General features: G+C 36.3%; 4 protein-coding genes, 1 long non-coding RNA gene and 1 pseudogene across 6 annotated transcripts; all 6 read right to left on the minus strand.

Annotated features, from left to right (window-relative positions):
- Window positions 1–402: 402 nt before the first annotated feature.
- Window positions 403–1,979, minus strand: LOC106370350. The gene is made up of 6 exons (XR_007328870.1): window positions 1,947–1,979; window positions 1,503–1,549; window positions 1,350–1,412; window positions 1,212–1,248; window positions 897–1,127; window positions 403–815 (listed from the first exon to the last, which is right to left on the minus strand). It is a non-coding gene; the product is annotated as an uncharacterized LOC106370350 (long non-coding RNA).
- Window positions 1,980–2,505: 526 nt separating this feature from the next.
- LOC106371532 (xyloglucan endotransglucosylase/hydrolase protein 22-like) lies at window positions 2,506–8,932 on the minus strand. Of its 2 annotated transcripts, XM_048768820.1 has the most exons (3): window positions 8,911–8,932; window positions 3,284–3,554; window positions 2,506–3,205 (listed from the first exon to the last, which is right to left on the minus strand). In XM_048768820.1, exons 2-3 carry the CDS (start codon window positions 3,542–3,544, stop codon window positions 2,615–2,617), a joined length of 852 nt encoding a protein of 283 aa, XP_048624777.1. In that variant the 5' UTR covers window positions 3,545–3,554; window positions 8,911–8,932; the 3' UTR covers window positions 2,506–2,614. The 2 variants fall into 2 exon arrangements, with proteins under 2 accessions (XP_048624777.1, XP_013667071.1); XM_013811617.3 differs by lacking the exon at window positions 8,911–8,932 and having other exon boundaries at window positions 3,284–3,607.
- On the minus strand, window positions 7,844–9,005 carry LOC106400623 (xyloglucan endotransglucosylase/hydrolase protein 22). Its single transcript, XM_013840981.3, has 2 exons — window positions 8,640–9,005; window positions 7,844–8,561 (listed from the first exon to the last, which is right to left on the minus strand). Exons 1-2 carry the CDS (start codon window positions 8,898–8,900, stop codon window positions 7,971–7,973), a joined length of 852 nt encoding a protein of 283 aa, XP_013696435.1. The 5' UTR covers window positions 8,901–9,005; the 3' UTR covers window positions 7,844–7,970.
- A 1,491-nt stretch (window positions 9,006–10,496) lies between these two features.
- Window positions 10,497–14,347, minus strand: LOC106397962 (calmodulin-binding protein 60 B). The gene is made up of 9 exons (XM_048768819.1): window positions 13,974–14,347; window positions 13,599–13,758; window positions 13,437–13,512; window positions 13,171–13,229; window positions 12,560–13,071; window positions 12,305–12,465; window positions 12,011–12,214; window positions 11,585–11,813; window positions 10,497–11,492 (listed from the first exon to the last, which is right to left on the minus strand). The coding sequence occupies exons 2-9, from the start codon at window positions 13,700–13,702 to the stop codon at window positions 10,873–10,875; spliced, it is 1,965 nt and encodes a 654-aa protein (XP_048624776.1). The 5' UTR covers window positions 13,703–13,758; window positions 13,974–14,347; the 3' UTR covers window positions 10,497–10,872.
- A 128-nt stretch (window positions 14,348–14,475) lies between these two features.
- Window positions 14,476–18,820, minus strand: LOC125593003 (bifunctional dethiobiotin synthetase/7,8-diamino-pelargonic acid aminotransferase, mitochondrial-like). The gene is made up of 14 exons (XM_048768818.1): window positions 18,023–18,820; window positions 17,765–17,935; window positions 17,428–17,689; window positions 17,227–17,307; window positions 16,977–17,097; window positions 16,754–16,902; window positions 16,447–16,541; window positions 16,067–16,179; window positions 15,830–15,976; window positions 15,605–15,738; window positions 15,373–15,504; window positions 15,144–15,278; window positions 14,870–14,982; window positions 14,476–14,775 (listed from the first exon to the last, which is right to left on the minus strand). Exons 1-14 carry the CDS (start codon window positions 18,715–18,717, stop codon window positions 14,601–14,603), a joined length of 2,523 nt encoding a protein of 840 aa, XP_048624775.1. The 5' UTR covers window positions 18,718–18,820; the 3' UTR covers window positions 14,476–14,600.
- A 1,169-nt stretch (window positions 18,821–19,989) lies between these two features.
- On the minus strand, window positions 19,990–22,049 carry LOC106397961 (annotated as a pseudogene).
- Between the last annotated feature and the right edge of the window lie 1,694 nt (window positions 22,050–23,743).

The raw sequence follows: 23,743 nt of genomic DNA on the forward strand, positions 1-23,743 counted from the left end.
AGAGTTGATTTTTATTCTAAAAATTAATTTTTGAAAAAAAGCAAAGAAAACTAAATAAGTGAGTACACCGTTTTTATGTTCTCTTTCATTCAAACACCCTTTACATCATTGCGATGTTTTTTCCAAAATTCTCAAATTCATTAGGTGACGAAATACAATGCAAAAATATGCATCACCCCATTATATAAAATAGAAAGCTGAAATCAGAGAAATTATGTAATTTATCCTAAGTATAAAGATTTTTTAAAAAGATTCAGGTAATGTTACTTGTTTTGGATCCTGAATTGTTAGATGGACACAGACATACACATTTTTTTTCTCTTTACGAACCGAAAGAACTCTTAATAATATATTAACCTTACGCAGACGGAGGCCAAAAATGGTAGAAACTGGCAATATGAATTGTGAACAAAACGACAAATACTATTAGTTCAAACCAGTTCATGATTAGAAACACGTTACAAATGAAAAATCAGACACAAACCACACCAAACCAAATAACCAATTTTTCTAGCAAACCACCTGACAGAACTTGATATATTGTATCAACCGGACAACGATTCTATAACTTCTGAAACAGAAAGATCCGACTCTTCTTCACAAATAAGCCACTTTCTATACTGCAGAAGAATTTTACTCACTGTTGCTTACTCTCCAATGGCTTCTCACCTTGTTGACCTTTCGCAAGTTGTATGCTTCCAGACTTTGTTCACAAAGAAAAGAGCCTCAGGTTATATCAGCCCTTAAATAACTATAAGACATAGAACCAAAGGTCGATGTTGAGTAATTGCTAAAACCTTGCGTCCAGCTGATGACTGCAACAAAACAAAGAGAAATCACCAATATCAAATTCCGAGGTTTGAGTTATATGTAAAACCATTTTAACCACTTAGTACCTTTTTATGCTCTTCTTTCCTTGCTCATCCTCTTCACTGTTGTCCTCGTCCTCCTACTCATCTTCCTCCCTTCGCATCCTCATCATCATCAGTAATCTCATCATCATCGTTGTCCATCTCAAGGTAATATGCATCAACAACTTCACCAGTACACCTTGACACAACATGCAAGAACTTCACCAGTAAACTTTGACACAACACGCAAGATGATTTTCTCTTTAATGGTTTGATCTACAGAATAAACAGTCGACACAGTTAGATCCTAGAACTGAGCTAAAAAGCAAAGAGATCTGAATATGAGATCAGAAGTCAGACCTGTTGTCATAGTCGTGCTCCATTTCGCCTTGGAGTTCTTCAGCATGTGCAATAAAAAATTATTAGGTTAACACTTAACGCGTTCTGATTCTGAAGTACTAAATCAAGTATCAAGTTTTCTTTTGGGGATGTCCATACCTATCCATCATCAGGATCATTGCATGTTGTTCTCAGGAACTTGAAGAGTTACGAAACAAACCACTAAAAGATTAGCATTTTTCAAAATAATATATATTAAAACAAAGAAATCATGAGTGGTACCACTAAGAGATATGATCGATAGGATTATACCTGCGGTGAAATCAAGTCGTTCTTCTTGTTGCTCATTTTTGCAGGATCTAGACTCCCTCATCATCACACATAAAGCATAAATCATAAAAAAAAAAAAAAAAAAAAAAAATACAGAACAAACAAACACGAAGAGGTTCGACAGTATTTCGCAAATTCAACGATCAATAAGAGGTTTTATTTCTAATATATAAACCTAATCAAAAATATAACAAAACATAAAGAAGATAGTCGGATTCTTGTATAAACCAAGAACTTTAAATTTCTCGAGAAACTAAAATTAAACACGAACAAACATGAAGAACTTCGCCGGAATCTCGCAAATTCAACAATCAGTAAGAGGTTCTGATCAAAAAAAGAGGTTCTCTCTAATAAAAAAAATATTAAATCTAACAAAACACAAAAAGTTCACCGGAATTTTAGTAATTCCAAGAGGAGAAATCCCACCTCTATTTATACAGATCCTGGCACCGCCTCTAAGATCGAAAAGAAGCTTTGAATACACATCGTGATGGAGCGAATAAATAGCATTTATGAGGAAGCCATTAACCACACCATTTCAGGTCATCAGAAGAAGCGCAGAGGTCACGAGACAACTCTGTTTCTTTCGTTTCTTCGATGCAGGGTATTAGGATTAGAGGGATCTCCTTCTTGGCCCCAGAATCTTACCAATTAAACAGCCCAGTACACCATATATTACGAACGAAGCCCACAAAGATAGATGTCAAATGAAGTGTTGCGTTTTGGATGCAGGGACATATGTCGTATCAGCAGAGCTCGAATTGATGAGCTGGAATCCTAGGTGGACACCCTGGGAGTGATTCATGGGTCTTGTTTATATATAAAGATATGAATATTGCTTTGGGTTGGTTCAGGTTGGTTTGGTTCGTTTTTTTGTCCATCCTTAGGCCTTAGTAATAATAATAAGCCTTGTCTGATCCGGTTTAATTTAAGCCTGGTTCGAATCCGGTTTAGCCTTGCGCCAGTTACAAGGTTCGGTTCACACTGTAGCAAGGAGTATATATTACTTTAACAAATCAAATAAATTTCTTGTGATATACAATAAAATGAATAGAACTTTATAACAACCAAGACTTCCTTCAACTCTCTGCTCTCTATGCAGCTAAGCACTCTTTTGGAAGACCTTGAGGAAATCTCTTCGTATCCGTGCAATAGTTGTAGATCATGTAGTTTTTCTGCACCCATCTCATCCTTTCTTGGGCCGTTGAATCAAGCTCCTGGGACAGCCACGAGCCACTGGTCCCCTGTCCCGAGCCATTAGGACAAGACGACTTGCCGTTTGACCAAACACAAGCTTCTTGGTTGAAGCCACGGTAAGAAGCAGTGAAAGGAGCTTTAGACCAATCGGTTTTGACCAAACCACCTCTAGTGGCCCAATCATCAGCGTTCCAGAGACTAGAATACATTCTCATTGGTTGGTTATTGGGAAATAGAGTACCAACAGATTCCATGTTCTTGAATTCTCTAATGGGAGTTCCATCGACTGTGAAAATGATTCGTTGTGGGTTCCATAGAATGGTGTAAGTGTGGAAATCAGCTGTTGGGTCGAACCAGAGTTTGAACTGCTGTTCTTTGTCTCCTTTGCCTTGTGTGTAGACATTTGTGTGAAGTGTGTAAGGATCTCCACTTAGGTTCCCTAAGAACTCGAAGTCAATCTCGTCCCATGTTGTTCCGGGTGATTTCAACTGTAACGAAAAACTAATTTTAGTAACAAGAACTTCAAAATGTAACAAAAGAAAAAGAAACATGGTTATGTAACTTACGTAGAGTGTTGTGACTGTTCCTGCGGAGTTACCAGGGACGAGTTTCATCTGCATGTCGATTTTTCCGAACAAGTACTCGTTCTTGGACTGGAAACCAGAGCCAGATGATTTGTCTAGAGACAAAGTGAGAAGCTCTCCATTGTTTGTGATCTGTCCACGTCCATCTCCCCAAGTGATCTCAACGTCTCTATGGAAATTAGCTGAAACAGAGGAGATGACTATAAGAGAGAGAAACAAAGGAAGGAAGTAACTGTGTGCCATTTTGAGAGATTTATGGGTTTTCTTATTTGATCTTGTGACTTGTGTTGCGTTTGTTTTGTGGTTTTGAGGGTTTATGGAATATTCTATTTATACTAGTAGTAGTAATAGTAGACTAATACTCCAGCAAAGGTTTAATAAGAGGAAGGTTCGTATGGTGAAAGAGGTAGCCGCGGTTTGTGAGGCAACAGCTGGAGATTGGGCCATCTTTGTAGTAAAAGCTGTATTCAATTGGCTTTGGAGTTCACGCGGTTTTTTTAATAACGTTTTTAATTAAAAACATGTTTAATATTATTTGTTTTTGCTTTCAAATTAAATTGGATCTTTACAATCAAAAAGCTGCATTTGGGAGTTGGATACTTTTTTTTACCACCGGCTTAGACCGACATTGACAGAGAAAAAGGTTTTCTCTAATAGAACCAAGAGATTCTGTTATAACAAAAGATAGAAAGTAAAAAGATGTTTAAGAAAATTAATTAGAATATGATAATCTATGAGTTTTATTTTTTCTATATTTCAGTTATCTTGGTTCTGTTATTCTTATTCCTGACTATTATTATGATATATGCAAATTTAAAATTTAGTTAAGGTGAGTATTTATTCCCATCGCCACATAACAAATGTAGAGTGGTTAAGAAAATAGGATAAGGATCCATATTGTATTTGTTTTCTAAATAAATTGATCGATTCAAAATTTAAAGCAGGGGGAACAAGAGAGATTGCCACGTTGAAGGAATAAGATAGTTGTTGGGTAAATCATCACTAACTGACTCAAATATTTTGATTTTGTGGTGGAGACAGCTAAGACACTCAAGTTGATGGCGGTCGTGGTCCCGAAGTTTCGTAATACAAATTGCTAGATCCTCAGCGCAGTCCGAACTCTTGCGCAAACTCTAGAAATCTAAATTCGATCAAAACCGTGTGCAGAATACACGAAAAGAACGTGTGATGGTCATGGTCCAGAAGTTTCTTAGTCATGATTTTTCAGATGTATATGATATAACTCATTTGCATATTTTGGGTTTAGAATTCTTTATTTATTGTATAAATTGAAATTTACATGTATAATTTTTCAAATGATTAAAATTCCTCATAACATCATATACTTTTACTTACTTGTTTCACTTTTAGTGGGCCTAATTAGGCAACCGTCGTTTGTCGTCCATATATGGATGTAGAGTTACCGGTTTGGTTTGCAGAATATATATGAATCTATTTTAAATTGCTGACAAAAAATAATAGAGCCTATTTAAACCAAGACTTTTTCTGAAGATTAACCTTGCACTCAAAGGTTAGTCTTGATTCTCTAGACTCTGGTTGACTTGCTCTCAAATGTTTTATTTAAGTCTTTGACTCTCTTATTGGTATGCGAATGTTTGGGTTCACATATTGTTTGCTAGATGCTAGAGCTTTGCTTGAGCTTCCTATTAAAATGGTAGACTCAATATTAGACATGGATATATCTTTCCCACTTATGGTTGGACAGTTTTGTTATCTATTACAGATTCAAAAACTGAAAATGAATTTGACAGGTTTCCATTTAAAGACAGAAAATAAACCCCAACCGTTATAAACGCACGGATAATGATGGAAAATCTTTGAATCTCCCGTGGAAATTATGCTCTCACTCACTCAGAGGTCAGAACTGTCAACTCTAATGGTAAAGAATTATGTCCCATGGTAGATATGTCAAGCTCTTTGATAAAAAAAAGATATGTCAATTGTCAAGTTCATATCAAATCAATAATGAAAAATGGATTTAGCAATCGGTTCTCATCTCTAATCCAAAAAAATTATGGGTTTTGATCCGAAATTTCTTACAATAAAAAAACACTATGCTTTCATCTAGACATTTCAAATGTGTCGAACCAAGAACTTTCTTTATTGTCCTTCCATATGTTGCTATATTTTCTCACAAGACAAACACACTATAATTGATATTTTCTTATTGTCTAACATAAATATAATATTTAATCACCATGGTTATAAAATACAATATACTAGTGACAAAAATATTCAACAAAATGTATATTATCCTTTATATATTAATCGAGAATCATTATAACATACGAATGATGTCATATGTCATTACTACGATAATTCTTAAAATAATTAGAGAAATAAGTTATTCCATCTAAATATATTATATTTTTCATTAAAAATAAACATAAATTAATTAGTAATTTACAAAAAAATTATTTGTTTCTTAAATAAAAGGTACAAAATTATCTAATGTGATTAAATATATAAGAAATTAGTGATTTTGAATAATAAAAAAATTGATAACAATTTGTGTGTGATCTATCAATTTCGTTTAATTTAGTTATAAAATTTTAACTTTGTTGTATATGTTATACTTTGGATTTTTTTAAAAAAATTACTAAAATTAATAAAACTATTAAAAGTCTTACATTAAAAATTTTGTGCTCAGTGGTTTTAATATTTTGATATAACAAGATACAAATGATCATAAAACAATTTGAGTAAGAAATTTGATTTAATAGATATTCAAATTAAAAATATGTATCTATTTTAGTATAGTTTAAATTAATATATATACCATATAAAATACATTATTATTATTATTATTATTATTATTATTATTATTATAATTTCAAAAATTTTAAAATATGTATCATATTTGAATTTATAAAAATTATAAAATTTTATAATTTAATTTGATCGAATCATTAACATATATTTTACATATCTTTTGTTATTATTTTAAAGTAATAATAAAAATTATATACTTAACAAATATTTTATTAAATATTTTACTCCTTGAGAAATGCATATTATCTGTTCTATTAAAACTGAAGTACAAAACATTACTTTCCTAATTTTTAATGAATTCTTAAATCTTTTTCATTTCTTTTTAAACTAATTTTAACCACTTCATTTATTGTCTTTTCTAAATAATTTGACAACTTTTATTACATAAATGTAAAATAGAATATGTCTATTTAAAGTGTTTTATTACATTTTTTTACATTCAATTTTTAACTCTTCATAACTACTTCATTAATTATCTTTATAGTGATAATTCTAGATCATTTATTTTATGTGTTAACCATAATAATTATACATATTTGAATACAATTGCTCCATTCGTCACAAGAATTCTATCTGGTTAACACATAATTTTTATTTGTTTACATATATATGTATGAGTATTTACTACTCCCTCTGTTTCTGAATAAGTGTCACTTTGACATTTTTCACACAGATTAAGAAAATGACCGAAATATATGTAAGTTGTTATTAATTATACTTTTCTGACCAATACTATTTGAGATAAATAAAATTATTTATAAAATCAATGCAGTTTTCAATTAATTTTCAGTTGAAAGTAAATATAATTGGAATTGTAAAGTGACACATTTTTGTAACAAGAAAAAAAGGTTAAATGACATTTATTATGAAACAAAGAGAGTACTGTTTAGGTATCCGTTTGGGTACGAATCGGTTCTTTCAAGTATCATGATATTTTAGTTTTGTAACTAGGCTATGTTTGAATATTATAAATTTATGGGCGGAGTCGAGTCAGGTCCTTTTGGATTCGGATGAGTTCGGTTATGATGTGTAGAAACCTAAAAAAATTCAAATAACCTATATATTTAGAAATATCTTTAAACAATTTATAAAACAGCAAAACATAACACGAAAAAGCGTGCAGGTCAAGCTCTAATTATTATTATTAAAACTAAAATACAAAACAATACTTGCTTATTTTAAGTGATTTCTTACATCTTTTTAATTCTTTTTTCTTTTTCTTTTAACTATTTCATTTATTGTCTTTTCCAAATGATTCAACATCATTTATTACCGAAGTACAAAACAGAACTTACCTATTTTAACTGTTTTATTATATTTTTTACATTTTTTTCATTATTCCAAACTACTTCATTAAATGTATTTAACATAATAATTCGACGTCGTTTATTTTACGTGTTAACCGTAATAATTTCACATATTTGAATGAAGTTGATCCAATATGGACAAGAATTCAAACCAGTTAACAATTTTTTTGTTGTTTACATAATTATTTAGACATAGACATTCATGTACACGTTCGGATACATATCGGTTTTCTCAAGTATCGACTTTTTAGATTTTAAATTAAATTTCATTTGGGTATTATAAATTTATTCAGATTCTACATAGTTCAAACTAAAAATATCGAAATAATCTATGTTTAGAAATGTCTTAACCATCCGTACCGATGCGCACATCATGCTCTAGTGTAGATTAAAACATAAGCCTAATTATGCAAATGAAGAGGGCACAAAGTAAGGCAGACAATAAGTTAAAAAGATATTGTAATAGAATATATCACTTTAACAAATAAGTACACTACAAACAAATCAATAGAATTTTTAATAACAAAAAGAAAAAGTAGAATTTTGTTCCTTTCTCAACTCTTCACTCTCTATGCAGCTAAGCACTCTTTAGGAAGACCTTGAGGGAATCTCTTCGTATCCGTGCAATAGTTGTAGATCATGTAGTTCTTCTGCACCCATCTCATCCTTTCTTGAGCCGTTGAGTCAAGCTCCTGCGACAGCCACGAACCAGTGGTCCCCTGTCCCGAGCCATTAGGACAAGACGACTTGCCGTTTGACCAAACACAAGCTTCTTGGTTGAAGCCACGGTAAGAAGCAGTGAAAGGAGCTTTAGACCAATCGGTTTTGACCAAACCACCTCTAGTGGCCCAATCATCAGCGTTCCAGAGACTAGAATACATTCTCATTGGTTGGTTATTGGGAAATAGAGTACCAACAGATTCCATGTTCTTGAATTCTCTAATGGGAGTTCCATCGACTGTGAAAATGATTCGTTGTGGGTTCCATAGAATGGTGTAAGTGTGGAAATCAGCTGTTGGGTCGAACCAGAGTTTGAACTGCTGTTCTTTGTCTCCTTTGCCTTGTGTGTAGACATTTGTGTGAAGTGTGTAAGGATCTCCACTTAGGTTCCCTAAGAACTCGAAGTCAATCTCGTCCCATGTTGTTCCGGGTGATTTCAACTGTAACGAAAAACTAATTTTAGTAACAAGAACTTCAAAATGTAACAAAAGAAAAAGAAACATGGTTATGTAACTTACGTAGAGTGTTGTGACTGTTCCTGCGGAGTTACCAGGGACGAGTTTCATCTGCATGTCGATTTTTCCGAACAAGTACTCGTTCTTGGACTGGAAACCAGAGCCAGATGATTTGTCTAGAGACAAAGTGAGAAGCTCTCCATTGTTTGTGATCTGTCCACGTCCATCTCCCCAAGTGATCTCAACGTCTCTATGGAAATTAGCTGAAACAGAGGAGATGACTATAAGAGAGAGAAACAAAGGAAGGAAGTAACTGTGTGCCATTTTGAGAGATTTATCTATGTTTCTTGTGTTCTTGTATTACGTTTTTAGAATGTGATGTTTGAGGGTTTATGGATGGATGTATATATAGTAGTAGTAAAGCTTTGAGATTTGAGAGGAGGTTCGAAAGAGGAAGGTTCATATGGTGAAAGACGAAGCCGTGTTTAAGGCAACAGCTGGGGTGGGCCATCTTTGTAGTAAAAGCTGTGTTTAAAATAGGCTTTGGAGCTCACGCGGTATTTTAAATAATGTTTCTTTTTATTATCTGATAATAAATTTTACATTTAAGGTTTTTTTGTGTCAGATTATTTTATTGGATTTGGGAGTTTTGCTATAAAAAGAGAAGTTCAATACGTTACCACCGGCTTGGACCGACTTTGATAGGCAAAGAGTTTTCCTCTAATAGAACCAAGAGATTCTGTTAATCCAAAAGAAATAACAAGACAAAAAGGCAAAAATAGCACTAAATCAAGTTTTTGTTCCCAAACTAGCACTCAAGGTCAAAAGTCACAAAAATAGCACTTAATGTTTTATCAAAAGTCACAAACTTAGGGTTTAGAGTTAAAGGGTAGGGTTTAAGATTTAGGGTTTAGGGTTTAGGGTTTAGAGTTTAGGGTTTAGGGTTTAGATTTTAGGGTTTAGGGTTTAGGGTTTAGGATTTAGGGTTTAGGGTTTAGAGTTTAGGGTTTAGGGTTTATGGTTTAGGGTTCAGGGTTTAGAGTTTAGGGTTTAAAGTTTAGGGTTCAGGGTTTAGAGTTGAGAAATGAGGTTTTGGGGATAAGATTTCAAATTTTGAAAAATAAAAAAATTAAAATTTTCAAAGGATAAACTTAGAAATGTGCTATTTTGGTCATTTTAGTTTTTGAGTGTTATTTTTGTGATATAAACTTAGAAATGTGCTATTTTGGAGATTTGCCCAAATAACAATATGTTTGTTTTAAGAAAGATCATTAGAATGCTGACAAAAAGAAAACTTAACTAGGATAAGGTAGATTTATGAGTTCTAGGTTTTAATTGGTGATTGTAAATATCTTTTTTTTTTACCAGTTACACAACCATGGTTCATAAAATCATGACTATCTTGATTTTGTTACATGTACTATTTTGGGGTAGGAATATATATAACTTACTGTAGACGAAATTAAAACTTATTTAATTTGCGTATTTATTTTCAATGCCACAACAAATTTAGAGTAGTTTTAAGAAAATATGAAGATCGAACTATATTTAAAGTTTTTATTTTTAAATTAAAATTTAAAGCAGGATGAAGAAGAGAGAGGACACGTTGAAGGGATAAGGTAATTGTTGGATAAAATTATTAATTTGACTGACTCAAATGTTGGATGTAGTGACATAGTCAGTCAGGCACAGCTAAGCAGACACTCAAGTTGATGTAGCGGTCGTGGTCTGGAAGTTTCTTGGTCCAAGACTCCTAGTGGCTAAATTAGATCAAATGTCTGTTCCTGTGAACGAAATTAGATCAAATCCACCTCCCAAAATCCAAATAAATCTAAACTATATATTTAGTCATCAAATGTGTTAATTATTACCATTAAAACTCCTGGTCAGATAGTTGAAAATTCCCAGAACACAACCAACTAATAATCAAGCAAGAATCATAGAAACATAACACTGGTCTTTAGTGGAACACAAGTCTACTTGAGTATCAAAAAAAGAAGGAAAAAAGACAAGATTCTACTTGTTAAGACTGCAAAATCAGTTCTTAAGAATGCTACTGTCTAAATGAGTCGATCAAACATATTAGAAGTCTCCTGCTTCATAAACACAACACATCCACTGAATCTATCTGTACACTCCTTTTATACAATACCTGTGTCACTTCACCTCCATTCGCGCTGCTGCTGCCTCGTGGCCTTCAAGATTCCGTTTCCAGTTGGTAAACACTGTTTTGAGTCAGTAGTGTTGTTACCATCATCATGAAGGTATGATACGATCATGATGAAGAAGGACCAGACTATTCTTCGTCATCATCATCCAGCTCTACAATCTGTGCACGCCTCTCAGCAGCTTTCCTCCTGATGAAGAAACCCCATCTCATTGCTGCCTTTATCTTAAGCCACCCAACAACAGCTCTGCCTGATCGACCACGGTCTTCATCATAACCCTGCATAGGCGTGTGTAGAAACGACGGGAAAGTATACCCATCTTCCTGCAAATGTGAAGCAGAGCCATTACCTCCTCCCCCTCCTCCTCCCATGCTGAATAGGCGGAGGAACTGTTGCATGTCCTCGTTTTCCAGCATTTCGTGGCTTCTCAGACGGATCTCTTCCTCTGAGAAGAACTCTTCCGCTCCTCTCTCGCGGTGGTTCGACCAGTCTTCAAAAGGATTGAGATTTGCCTGTTGGACTGAAGAAGAGTTGATGTTTTGGTATCCACTCGTGGATGCCTGTGGAGGACCGAGAGCAAGCATACCGTTCATGTTTTGATTGTTCATGGAGCTTTGACCTTGATGTAGATTTCCCATGAGCTGATCCTGAGTTGTTGCGCCGGAAGCAACCTCAAATTGTGCTCTCGGGTTGGAGACTACAAGCTGAGGATGCAGAGGATACCTTGTCGCCATAGTTTGATCATACCCTGCAGTATGTGGCAGAATTGTACAAACTTGTAAGGTTCAGTAACTTATACAATAATAGACTTTTTCAAGGGAGTCACTGCAATCCACAAACCTCCAATAGCAAAATCAGAAAGCACTGGAGGTTGATTAGCCGGCACTGAGGATGAATGCCCTGCCATCTGCATTGGATGGTTAATGGCAGCAGTTGAGTAATTAGCCTCATCAGCTTGAGTAATACCCGATCTCTGAGGCTGCTTCATGTCTATGAGAGATTTTCCATCATACTCTATGACTAAGTTCCAGTTGTCATATGCTTTCTTCACCAGCCCATCAACATATACCTTCAGAACACAAAAGTGAAAAACAGAATCAAAATTTGTCATATATCTCTTCCTTCAGTGGCTTCGAAAGAATGCAGTTCAAACACAGCTAATTAACTTTGAAACAATACAGAAGATAGTTGTGAATCATAGCTTAACTAGACCATAAGTTGCAGTTTAAATAAAGGGTTTTATAAGTTAAGGAACATGCAGCAAACCTTTTGGCTTTCAGTAAGAGAATCAGCAGAGTAGTATTGGTCTCCGGAAATGAGACCACTTAGCTCATAGATATTATTGAACACAACGCCGACATTCCTCGAATCCTCAGCATAGTAGATATAAAGCTTACCGCTCAGGACACACGTCTTGGCGTGCTCTACTAGTGCATCCCACATTTTGTTTGACATTCCACTTCCGAGAATCTAGATCAACATGAAAGAACCATGGCGTCAATAACTTTAACGAACGGTGTCTTTCACGAGCTAAAAGAACTCGACATAAAAATTACTTACAGTACGTAATCTTGCAGAATCTCTGACCATTGTTCTCAGAAAGTCTTCTACAGTGGATATTCCTGCAGCATTAAGCTTCTTATGGAATGCACCATCCTTACCAATCTTCTCCAGTCTCCACACATCATCATTCAGAGCAGGTGGATAATGCTTCTTGTACACTGCACATAAACAAAATGTGCATCAAGCTAAAAGAAGTAAACATCATATGGTACACTGATAAAAAGATAAAAGTAGAATCTTTTAAGACCATACATTCTCCCCTGTGATCTTTAACAATGAAAGCTTCAGTCTTTGCCTCACGTATGCGCATGCCATCACAACACCCAGAAGCAACCCTCAAACCAAGCCTGAACTTCCTACTCCGAATCCAACTCGAGTTATCGGTGAAAACCAGTTCGCCCAAAGTTCCAACCCCTTCCTTGAGAGTAACATACAAATCTCCAGTCAGCAACGGCCTCTTCCCTTGACGCTCTTTCACGACATGGCTTTCAAATTCTTCCTGTGTCCAGCCTTCATCATCTTCATTGTTGAAGTCACCCTCAAGCACAACAACCTCAAGCTTTGCAGAAGCCTCTGGACCATATACCACGGCGCGCCCAGTGTTGGCATCAATCAAGACGACATGGATTGCAGCACCCTGCTCTCCTTCAACTCTTCCTCCTGTGAATAAGGGGAGAGATAACCTAGACCTGAACTGTAACCGTAAGTTCCGGCCATCGGGACCTTCAATTCGCTTTGGAGAAGACCCAGACCCAGACCCAGAACTGCAAAGTAATTAAAAACCTCAGTTCAGTTTTACTTTTACATTAACGTTGAAAGAGAATGTTACTAAAGATACAATGATGAGCAGTTTTCGATTTAACCTTCCAGTAAGCCTAGCAGGGCCTAATTTGGCCAAAGCACGTTCGACTTCCTCACTGACCTGCTCAAAAAGAATCCTACATTAACGCTTTTAACAAAGAATAGGTCATTTCTAAGCACCGGACATAAAGCTTTAAACAAAGAATCCCCATTTCTAAGGCTCTGAAAGTGTTAATACAGATCCATAGTATTGAGGTGAGAAGAGTTACGCAAAGTGCACACACGTAAAAGCAGAGTAAGTGATCCCCAGAAGAGGAAGAGATCTTACAACTCGGCGGAGAATAGGTTCCAAAGAAGAGCAAAGCTTCTGCAAACTGTCTACTTTCAGAGCCTCTACAATCACACTGCCACAACAGTAAAAAAAATCCACAAAGTTAGAAACTTTTTTAAGTCTGGATAAAATTACGGGAAGTAAAGGAGGAGAAAGTACCTAGCAAGAGCAGGACGTTTTCGCTCAGGCTGATCACCATCATCACCGTTGTTACCATCCAAACTCCTTTTATTTCTATTCATGTTGTGATTACTTCTATCCATTCTATTCTATTCTACTTGTTCATTTCTCCACACACACCCTAACTTCCTTCCTAGATCTGCAAAATCGCATAAACCAACCACACCATTACAATATTGAAAGTCTATTAAAATCAAAACACCCTCCGCTAATAAACTCATTTCCGCACGTCTGAGATCAGAGAAGACTTTCCCCTACACTCTCTCTCTCTCTCTCTCTCTCTCTCTCTCTCTCTCTCTCTCTCTCTCTGACTAAACTGAAGAGACGAAGATAGACAAGTGAAGAAGGAAGTACCTGTTGATCGAGACGGCCAAATCAGAGAGTATCTCCCCGATTTATAACCGCCGGCGTCGAATAGTAGTGAACGACGGAAGGAAGTGTTTTAGTCTCCTCGTTTTGGTCTTCTCTCTCTCTCTCTCTCTCGATCGATGAGGAGAGGATGATTTGGGATTCTTTTTGGGGTTAATCTCTGTCTAAGTCAACTATGGCGGCGACTCATTGGAGCTTTGGCACTGGCCTCTACTGGGCTTTAATCCGGTGCGGTAAGGTCTACCTGGCCCCTATCATTGTCATTTGTCGTTTTCAATTAAAACAAAAACGTTGTAATTGTGTTTCATTATTCACCACTTGTCTAATTTGATCGCAGCCGCAGAGATTCCATTTACGGTTATACACTTTTCCCAAAGCCACTTTTTTCTTATATACTGTGTATTTAGCTTTTTCGATTATAAAATTATTTAATTTCCATAAACCATACATACATCTCGTGATGATCTAATCTACCTACCACTAAATATTTCAGACTCCCAAGTCCAAAAGTACTTTAATTTGAAACAAATACAGAGTATGTTTGACAAAAATAATAAAGATGTGATTAATACAACAAATAGCTAGCTAGCATGGAGAGATGGTTTTGGGTTTTTATGCTCTATTGAATTCTCCGAGCCTTTTGAGAAGCTTAGCGAGCAACCGGTGGCAAATCTCCGGCGACGTGCAAGGGCCACTCATGAGGTATACAACGTTTCCCAGAGGGCGCGTGAAAATACCGTCTTCCCGGAGCATCTCTAGAAGGGACTTTGCGTACAAGGAAGCATACCTGAGACATGCCAAAGTAGGATTGTTCAATACAACGAGGATAACATTAAAAACTTTCAAGAGAACAAGGATAATAATGTCATTTGAGAGCTTGCCCGGAATTGGAAGCATCTACTTTAAGTTCTAGAGCGAAAAGGGTTCCTAATACAACCACCCTTTCAACTGCACAGTGGGATGATATTTGTAGCACCAGTTCTTCGTCCCACAGCTGCAAAACAAAAATGTGTACGATCAAGAACCATTTATTTTAGCAAAAATCATTTAAAGACGTTGCTATTGACTACACATTTTCATCATATGCCATACTTTGTGTCAAGATTTCAAGTAATATAGTATTATGTTAATTAAAGAATAGGAATGTCCTAGTACCTCTCTTAAGGTTCCTCTTTGTGAATCGATGTTATGGTTAGTCTCTGGATCTTTGAACCATTCGATGGCTTTAGCTGCGGTTGCGCAACCCATAGCATGAGCTGAGTATGAGTGACCATGAAGCAGGGCTTTAAGCTATACAACCAATAAAGAAAGTTAGATGGCTTCAAGCAAGGATCAAAATCAGCTTTTGATAAGAGCGAGCCTTCTTCAACTTTCGTTTTATTACCTTTGAATCTCCAGAGAATGAATCGAATACAGCATCTGTGGCAAGAGTGACAGCCAAAGGAATCATTCCACCAGTCAGCAATTTGGCGAAGCAAGCTATGTCCGGTTTGCAACCGAGAAGGTCAGCAGTAGTCTAGGTAAATTCATGGTCACTTGTCAGCAGAATGTTAAAGGGAATATGGTAATAGAAAATCTATAACAAGATGACATCAAATCAAGTAACAGTATACTACCTCTACTCCAAGACGCCAGAAACCTGTGAACACTTCATCGAAAATTACTGGAATTTTTCTATTACGGCACTCATTGACCAGAACTCGTTGGAAAAGCGGATCAACCATGTGCATTCCCCCAGCACCATGAATCACTAACGATAAAATTGCCACATTCATTAAAGACCAGGGATGCTAAACCTTACTGAACTATTTAAATTCATACTGATGAACATACTAACATACCTGGTTCTATTATCAGTGCTCCAACGTGGGCGGATTGTGAACTTTCGGAATACTCTTGTAACTGCTCTGACACGGATGCTGAATAGATTGTCGCAAGAGTTGATGTGTCTCTACTCTTGTCAAATATCTCATCACGAGTGGTGAAGGCTGTTAAGAGTTTGGGAGTACTAAGTTATACAGCTAAAGGGAAAATAATAGGAACTGTTGGATGACATAAGGAAGAAAGGGTGTTTTTACTTCCAGATTCTTCCGAAGCAGTTTGAGGAAAACTTTCAGGGAGAGAGAGATTCCATGCTCCATTGGAGATAAAGACAGTAGGAGGGTCCAGAAACAGGCCTCTTCCAGTATACCTACAATGCAATAGATAACAGGGAAAGCTGAGAATAAGTGGATAATATTATAAATACTCGCAGAAGACAATTCTGGTGGGTGCGTAAGATATGGAAAAAAAGAAGCTGAGTTTACAGATGTAATCTGATTCATCCATAAGGGATGACACCTCTATCTAAGCAACACTATGGGCTGGTTGCTATGCAGAAGATGCTTAAGAATATTGGAAGCAAAATTCTACAGAAATGGTCAAGTAAGAATCATGACGACAATAATAAACTCATTACCATGGCTGCTGGAGAAAGCCTGTGTAAGGTGATGGTGCTTGTGCTTCCATCGCTCCTAAAGTATCCCCATGGTAAGACCCTCGAAGAGCTAGGACCTATATTAGAACACATCAAAGTTTAACTTTAGAACCTAAAAGACAAATGACACAACCACATAAATGAAGATAAACATGCATATGTAAGAAGTTGAACTGCCACGAAAGGGGCAAACCTTGAATCTTAGTAAGCATCACAGTGGCAACAATTGTTCAATAACAGGTACAGTAAAGTGTCTTAGTATCGTTGAGCACTAGCAAGATGATTGTACCTTAACATCAACATGCTTCTTCTCTTCCGCATCCTCAGAAAGACTCAATAGGGTCTCATGATCAACACAGAACTTACGAAATGCCATCTTCAGGGAAATTTCGATTGCTGTGGATCCATTATCCGAGAAGTATACTCGAGAAGCCCAGCCTGCATGCAAAAACTAATTAGCCCTCCCTCAATGTTTGAAAATACAAACAATGTGACAGAACAAGCTTCAAAACCTTTTCCCACTCCATCTAATAAGAGCTCAGCACATTTCAAGGCAGGTTCATATACATTCTCCGGGAACATAATATGCCCGAACCTAGCAGCAGTGTAACCCATCTCTCTAGCAAGCTCAGCCTGAAACAGCCTAAACAAATGTTCAAAAATAAACTTCAGAAGATTCATCACAACGAAAGATAAGCATTAAGATTCACGATAGGGAATGATAGTTATCCTAAAACTTAGAGAACAGTGGCCACAGAGGACCTGGAAAGCAGGATCTGGCCCCTGTGTCCACCAGCTTGCACAAGCGTCAAATTGCTGGGTAATAGAATTGTCACCGGAAGCCTGAAAATATGATGAAAGTCACAAGTCTCATTACTTGCAGCAAATTCTAGAAGTAGATATCTGAAACCATTACGCCACCAGCTTGCTTAGGACTATACTAAAGGACATTCTCATACAAACCTTGTATATTGAAAAGTTTTCACCACATCGGGAGTCTATGACCGTCACATTGTCTTCAGGCACAAGTTTATGCTGAGTAAACGGCCACCAGAAAACCTCCCCTGCTTGCTTCGCCATGCCGTTTAACCTCTCCACTCTCTCCAAATAAACTGATACCATTACCTCCTTCAAAGCCTTAAACACACCATCGGATTCAACAAACCATTCAATAAGATCATCCGAAGGGTCCTTGGGAACAGGTGGAAGCACAAGCACAGGCACCCTACCATCCAAAAATGTTCAAACAATAATAAGAAAACGTGAAAGCAACTAAACCAGTAAAGGCACAGAAAGTTACTTGTTTCTTAGATATGAATTTAACGGAACTTCATTAACAAGTCCGTGATCCTCAAAAACAACAGCAGCAACGTCGTATCCTCGAAGTTTTAGACTCTCATAAGCAGAAATAGTTCCGGAGATACCACCGAGCCTACCGTCTCCGACGAGAATCCCAGGTAATCTAAAAGGCCTAAACTTCAAAAAGATAAGATATTAAGCACATTTTTAACTACTATGTTAAATGTAATCTCAAAGGAGAAGAAGATAAAGTGTTAACCTGTAGAGATCGCACTGAAGAGTCCCCGACGGTCCCGGACTAGCAACTCCACCGGCTGTCTCCACCAAACATAGAACATTTGTTTGACTTCCACATTCCATCTCTTGCTCCACCATCTTTAACACGACGGAGTCCTCAACCGTTGCGTGTTCCCTCTCCGCCGCTAAATGTGGAGAGATAGCAGCGTCCCAGGCATACAGCGTCTTGCACAGAAGCTCCGGCGCGCCGGTGACAGTCTTCTCCTCGGAGAAGTTCAGATCGCACATCCCGCTCTCGCTGACTTTGAGGCTCCGCCTCATGGATTCCGCTACGGGGAGCGAGGAACGGAGGACGGAGTTGGAGATGGAGAGAGGAATCCGGCGACGGAGGGAGAGGGAGTCGAGCTTGGAGAAGACGAAGCGAGAGTCGGAGTCGGTAGGGAAGCCGGTCTGGATAGGTTTCAAGTAGAGGAGTTTTGTGGAATGTGCGGCGGGGGGAGAGGAGGAAGGTTGTTGGAGGAGGAAGGAGGCGGCGATGCCGGTGGAGACGAGGGTTTTGCCGAGGGAAGTGTTGGCCGACCAGATTAAGTAGGTAGGGTGGTTGAGGGGGAGATTGAAATGGGGAGGAGGAGGAGAAACGGAGGTGGAGTTGAGCCTGATCTGGTGGCGTAAGTGGCGGAGACGGTGGCGGAGGAGTGTGGCTGTTACCGGCGACATTATCGGTGGGAAGCGGGGAGAGGAGAGGAAGGAGCTAAACTCTTTTGTTGTTTTATGGTTACTCCTTTCTTTCTGGCTCCCCTCGCGGAATCAAAACCAGGGTGGATGGACATATAATTCTGTGGTCCGGTTCGGTATACATGATTTTTTCAAAAAAATTACTTTTAGTTTATGCCTAGACGTTTTTACCCCAAACCGAAATCCCCACCGCACTCAAACTATTATAAAAAATATCCGAATAGGATTTAAGATATTGGTATGTTGGATTTAGGGTACAACCCGAACCGAACCAAAATCCGAACTACAATCTGAATATATCTGAAATAAGTTAAACATGTTAATATTTTTATATATACGAAGGTAATTTATATATTTAAAATATTTTAAAGAATTTTTAGTATATTTTAAATATTTTTAGTTAGTTTAGATAGTTTAATTAGTTTTTGATTAAATTTTTAAATAATTTATATATTTTGAGTATTTTTGTTTACTTTTTAAGTTTTTAAAAATATTTGAGAAATTAAGGTTTTTATACATATTTGGATAACTATCCGTTCACTGTCTTGAGAACTGTTCCCTTCCCTATATTCCTGAATTTATCATACTAAGCTAGTTTCCTATAAAATATATCTCACTCAAGATATGGTGTAAGAATTGTTATCCTCTTTTGTCCATAGCTGATATTCTCTGTGTCACCATTATTTTCTTTATGTTCTGATATATATAAAAAAAAAATTGAAAGCTAGCGAGACAGAAGAAATTTATTTTTTACCACTCCAACGAAAGTTGTTGAAGCGCTGAGAAGACCCAAAAGACCCAATTACAATAAGTTTTAAGCTTAGTACATCTTTAAAATGTTAATGCGTTAAACTAAATCTTGGTGAAAGTAATATATTACAGAAAGCTCTTTTTATGCAAGATAGAAGCAATTCAGCTGTCGGGACACATGTTCACTACGGTGAAGAATCCATTAGTCAAAGAATAAAAACATACCACAAACCGAAGAGAATCAAATCCATTCTTTAAGCTCTTGATTTGCTAACAATATCATGTGGGAAATCCACTATCTGAGAAATCATTGATGAACCTATTCTAATTTTTAGTTGTTATTTGGTATTATTTATTCTGACCCCGAAATTAGATTGCAACTTTTTTATTAGACGCTAACCCTATAATTATCAATAGTCTAATGCTTCTTTTAACTGGACTTCTACTTGTATAATCTAAGTATTTTGTAATTTTAATCTCTAACACTTATAACTACATGTTAATAAGATTTGTAGCATCTAAAATACTGACGACACATGCCTCCCAAGGTGATCCCGCATACCAAAATCCAGACATAACTGCTGAAATTGTTGGTAAATCGTATTGGCTTTTATTACACTAAAAAGTGGGGTTCCCAAGTTAGGCGTAACACATATGTTTAACACCTAATAGGACTACAAAGACACTAACATGAACAATTTACAAATAAGAAGTTAATATGAAGCTCTTCACATGTTCCATATGTTTAACACATAACATGAAGCTTTCCATACATGATTAAATTCTTGGTGAATGTCATTAACTTCTATTACTCTAAAGGGTGGGGTTTGCAACTTAGGCGTATCACTTCTAAATGTGCGATAACACATATGTTTAACACCTAATAGGACTACATAGACTCTAACATGAACAATTTCCAAAATAGGAAGCTAATAGGAAGTTCTTCATATGTTCCATATGTTTAACGCCTAACATGAAACTTTCCATACATGATCAAATTCTTGGTGATTGTTATTATTTTTAGTACTCTAAAAAATGGGGTTCACAACTTAGACATAACACCTCTAAATGTGTGATAACACATATGTTGAACACCTAATAGGACTACATAGACTTTGACATGAACAATTTCCAAATACAAAGCTAATAGGAAGCTCTCTATATGTTCCATATGTTTAACACCTAATAGGAAGCTTTCCATACATGTTCAAATTCTTGGTGAATGTCATTAGCTTTTATTCCTCTAAAAAGTGGGGTTCACAAATTAGGCGTATCACCTCCAAATGTGCAATAACACATATATTTAGCACCTAATAGGGCTATATAGACTCTAACATGAACAATTTCCAGATAGAAATCTAATAGGAGGCTCTCCATATGTTTACAATGATTAATCATTCATGTTTGAAACTTGGTAAGAACCATCTTGCATTAGAGCATAAAACGGACGAACAAACAAATTGATGCGGGTGTTCAACTTTCTTTGTATCAAGATTGAATATGAAAACATCGTTTTCGTCATATGGATTTACTAAATCAGAACCATTGAAGTAGATCGAATTTCTCTTGATTCCTTCCATGTCTTTGGCAAGCACTGTGATACCTAACTCCAAAAGAATCGCCTCGTCTCCCAAAGAAACAACTTCCTCCCACTTGCTCCCATCGATGAACCCATCTTGTAGATTTTAAAGTTCCATATATAGGACATACCCTCTCGCATGCTATTAACAATTAAGACATCCCCATCTACAGTGACTACCATATTATTCTTATAACAAGCCCAGTAGCGTTTGCATGGAATGGTCCCAGGAAGTCTAATGGCTCCACCTACCGCTCTTTTTACGCATCCACGTACGCTGATTTTGAAAACTTGCAAGGGAACATGTCCAGAAAAATCAAAAATTGTGAGTTTATAATAATTGAGAAAATAAAGCTTGCGATCCTTGTATATCATGTTAAAACAATCCTCGATAGATGACAATGACAACTGGGTGATTGGTTTCCACGAGCTATCTCCTTTCTTGATAGAAACCGCATTTTCTTCATCAAACATCACTATAACAAGGTAATCTTTTGTTTTCTCGTCTATCCACAACACCGGAGAGATGAGCCCATAATTTGATCAAAACTCGGTACATTGATCCTCTCGCCTATTAAAAGATTTAAAATATATGGATTATATAGATAAACCTCCTCAGTATAAGTTATCAACAAAAGCCAGCTTCCATAAGTCGCCACACAAGAACTCTTTCCCAAGTCGTTGCCGGCATCTTGAGTTTTGTAAACCTTGTCTTTTTCTTCAGGATTGAACAGGAGACCGTAGTTCTTGTCCTTGGGGATTAGAAACATCCAAGGGATTTGATTGTTTGGCTTAGATTGTCTCGAAGCGGATCGCCATGATGGACAAATGGATTTAGCTCGTTCGAAATCAGCAAATCCAAGGCGCTCGAAGACCAATCGCATGAGATCTAGAGGAAGCTCAGACCAGCAATGGAGATTTCTTTTTGGTCCTGATGGAGTGACTGCCATAGCAGAGACAACATGAGAGGCCATCAGGCGGAATATGGGAGAATATATGGTTTTTGTTTTCTTTCTATTGGAGAAAGTATATAAAGGAGCTAACTCTCATCTCTTGGGGCCTGGCTGGTTCAAACGCAGCGGTTGCGGGAGTTTGTGGATGCAGGTGGTTGCGGTTTCTAGCGGTTTTAAGAGATTTGTACGACTGGTTTTGCGGTTAGAAATTGGTGCGTTTGCGGGATACTTATGACTGGTTAACTACCAAATACAACAACAGTTAAATAATAAATTCAACAATATTTACATTTTATATAATTATAAAAATATTAAAAATCATAATATTATAATAAATATAAAAATTATATTTAGAAAGTTATAGATTTAAATTTTTAAAAATTATAGAATATATTTTTATTTCAAAATTTTATAATATTAATTAAAGTATACTAGATATATTTTAGTATTTTTATAATATCAATTTAAAATTTTTATTGAAAATTTTTATTTTTGTATTTATATTGTGTTTAAAAAAAAGAAAAAAAATTATCCTCCCACAACCGCCCGCAACCGCAAATGCTAACTGGAACCAGCTTTTGAATTTATGAGGTTTAGAGCGGTTTGAAGCGGTTTGAGCGGTTGTTGGCGTTCGGTTGTTGCCAAACGCCAACAACCGCTATCAACCGCAAAATCTGCGTTTGCGGGTGGTAACGGGAAAACCAGTCATACCCTAAGAGACATTAGAGACGTGAACAACTCTTCTATATTTAGGTAAGGGTTATTGGTTACCCTTTAAATAAGACTAGTTTTTTACTCAGTTTTCTAAAGTTAGCCAACTTATTCAATCATTAAGTATTCATCCTAGTAAATACAGTATAGAACCACAACAATGGAATGTACTGATTTATTTGAGATTGATACTATTCGTTATATGTGCAATCGTTCTATTTTCTTGGAATTTGTTCCGGTAATGATATGTGAACTGTAGCCTCCTCAATTATATATAAAGTTTCATGCCATCCACGTTAGACCATGATTATCGCTACACGGTTTCATAGGTCGATTCTTAATTTTTTTTTTTTTTTGCTGATTAAAAAAAAAAAAATTAAAAATCGAACCAATCGCGAGCCGCCACGGATCAATGGAGTCCGCGAACAGTGCAAGAATTGCACCAAAGTCGATCTTTATTTAACCTCTTCTATCACCATTTTTAACACAAAATGTGGGACCTCCAACTTAAAAACCCCACTTATATGCTCCGATAATCCTGCCCTTACTTTTCTTTCTTTGTTTTTTAACCCACATTACTTTCTTAACATGAAAAAGTCGCATAAGCACATGACTTCATCCATAAAGGGAAGCACAGTTTCATTCCGAGTAAACCAATCATATTTCCTCGTGTTCAATGCGCGTGCAATGGTCCTAAACCGACAATAATCTACACGGCTTCTTTCTTATCTCTTTCGTCATTCTCGTTCGGGTAAGGTTTTCACTCTCATCTTTCTAAATTGATAGTATATGCCAGTCCATAAAGAATTAGCAACTTATGCATTAATGCAAAAATACTACTCCTTCCGTTCCTAAAAAAATCATATTATAGAGAAAACTTTTGTTTCAAAAATATACATATTTTATATTTTCAATGTAATTTTTGTCAACTAATAATGAGAAATTGTGAAGTTCAAAAACATTAATTGCATTTCTTAAAATCTTATTGGTTTTAAAATATAGGAAATATAAAATT

Source organism: Brassica napus, chromosome C9, assembly GCF_020379485.1.
Source record: "Brassica napus cultivar Da-Ae chromosome C9, Da-Ae, whole genome shotgun sequence".
Lineage (NCBI taxonomy): Eukaryota > Viridiplantae > Streptophyta > Magnoliopsida > Brassicales > Brassicaceae > Brassica > Brassica napus.

Bases quoted from the DNA above. Each gene is read 5' to 3' on its own strand.
- LOC106371532 (XM_048768820.1), bottom strand. From the start codon at position 3,544: ATGGCACACAGTTACTTCCTTCCTTTGTTTCTCTCTCTTATAGTCATC. The intron at 3,206-3,283 runs GTAAGTTACATA...TTTTCGTTACAG, and splicing joins GAACAGTCACAACACTCTAC to TTGAAATCACCCGGAACAAC.
- LOC106400623 (XM_013840981.3), bottom strand. From the start codon at position 8,900: ATGGCACACAGTTACTTCCTTCCTTTGTTTCTCTCTCTTATAGTCATC. The intron at 8,562-8,639 runs GTAAGTTACATA...TTTTCGTTACAG, and splicing joins GAACAGTCACAACACTCTAC to TTGAAATCACCCGGAACAAC.
- LOC106397962 (XM_048768819.1), bottom strand. From the start codon at position 13,702: ATGGATAGAAGTAATCACAACATGAATAGAAATAAAAGGAGTTTGGAT. The intron at 12,466-12,559 runs GTATGGTCTTAA...GTTTATGTGCAG, and splicing joins TAAAGATCACAGGGGAGAAT to TGTACAAGAAGCATTATCCA. The intron at 12,215-12,304 runs GTAAGTAATTTT...ATGTTGATCTAG, and splicing joins ATTCTGCAAGATTACGTACT to ATTCTCGGAAGTGGAATGTC.
- LOC125593003 (XM_048768818.1), bottom strand. From the start codon at position 18,717: ATGTCGCCGGTAACAGCCACACTCCTCCGCCACCGTCTCCGCCACTTA. The intron at 16,903-16,976 runs GTTTTGAAGCTT...TTTTGCATGCAG, and splicing joins ATTAGATGGAGTGGGAAAAG to GCTGGGCTTCTCGAGTATAC. The intron at 14,983-15,143 runs GTACTAGGACAT...TTTGTTTTGCAG, and splicing joins AAAGAGGAACCTTAAGAGAG to CTGTGGGACGAAGAACTGGT.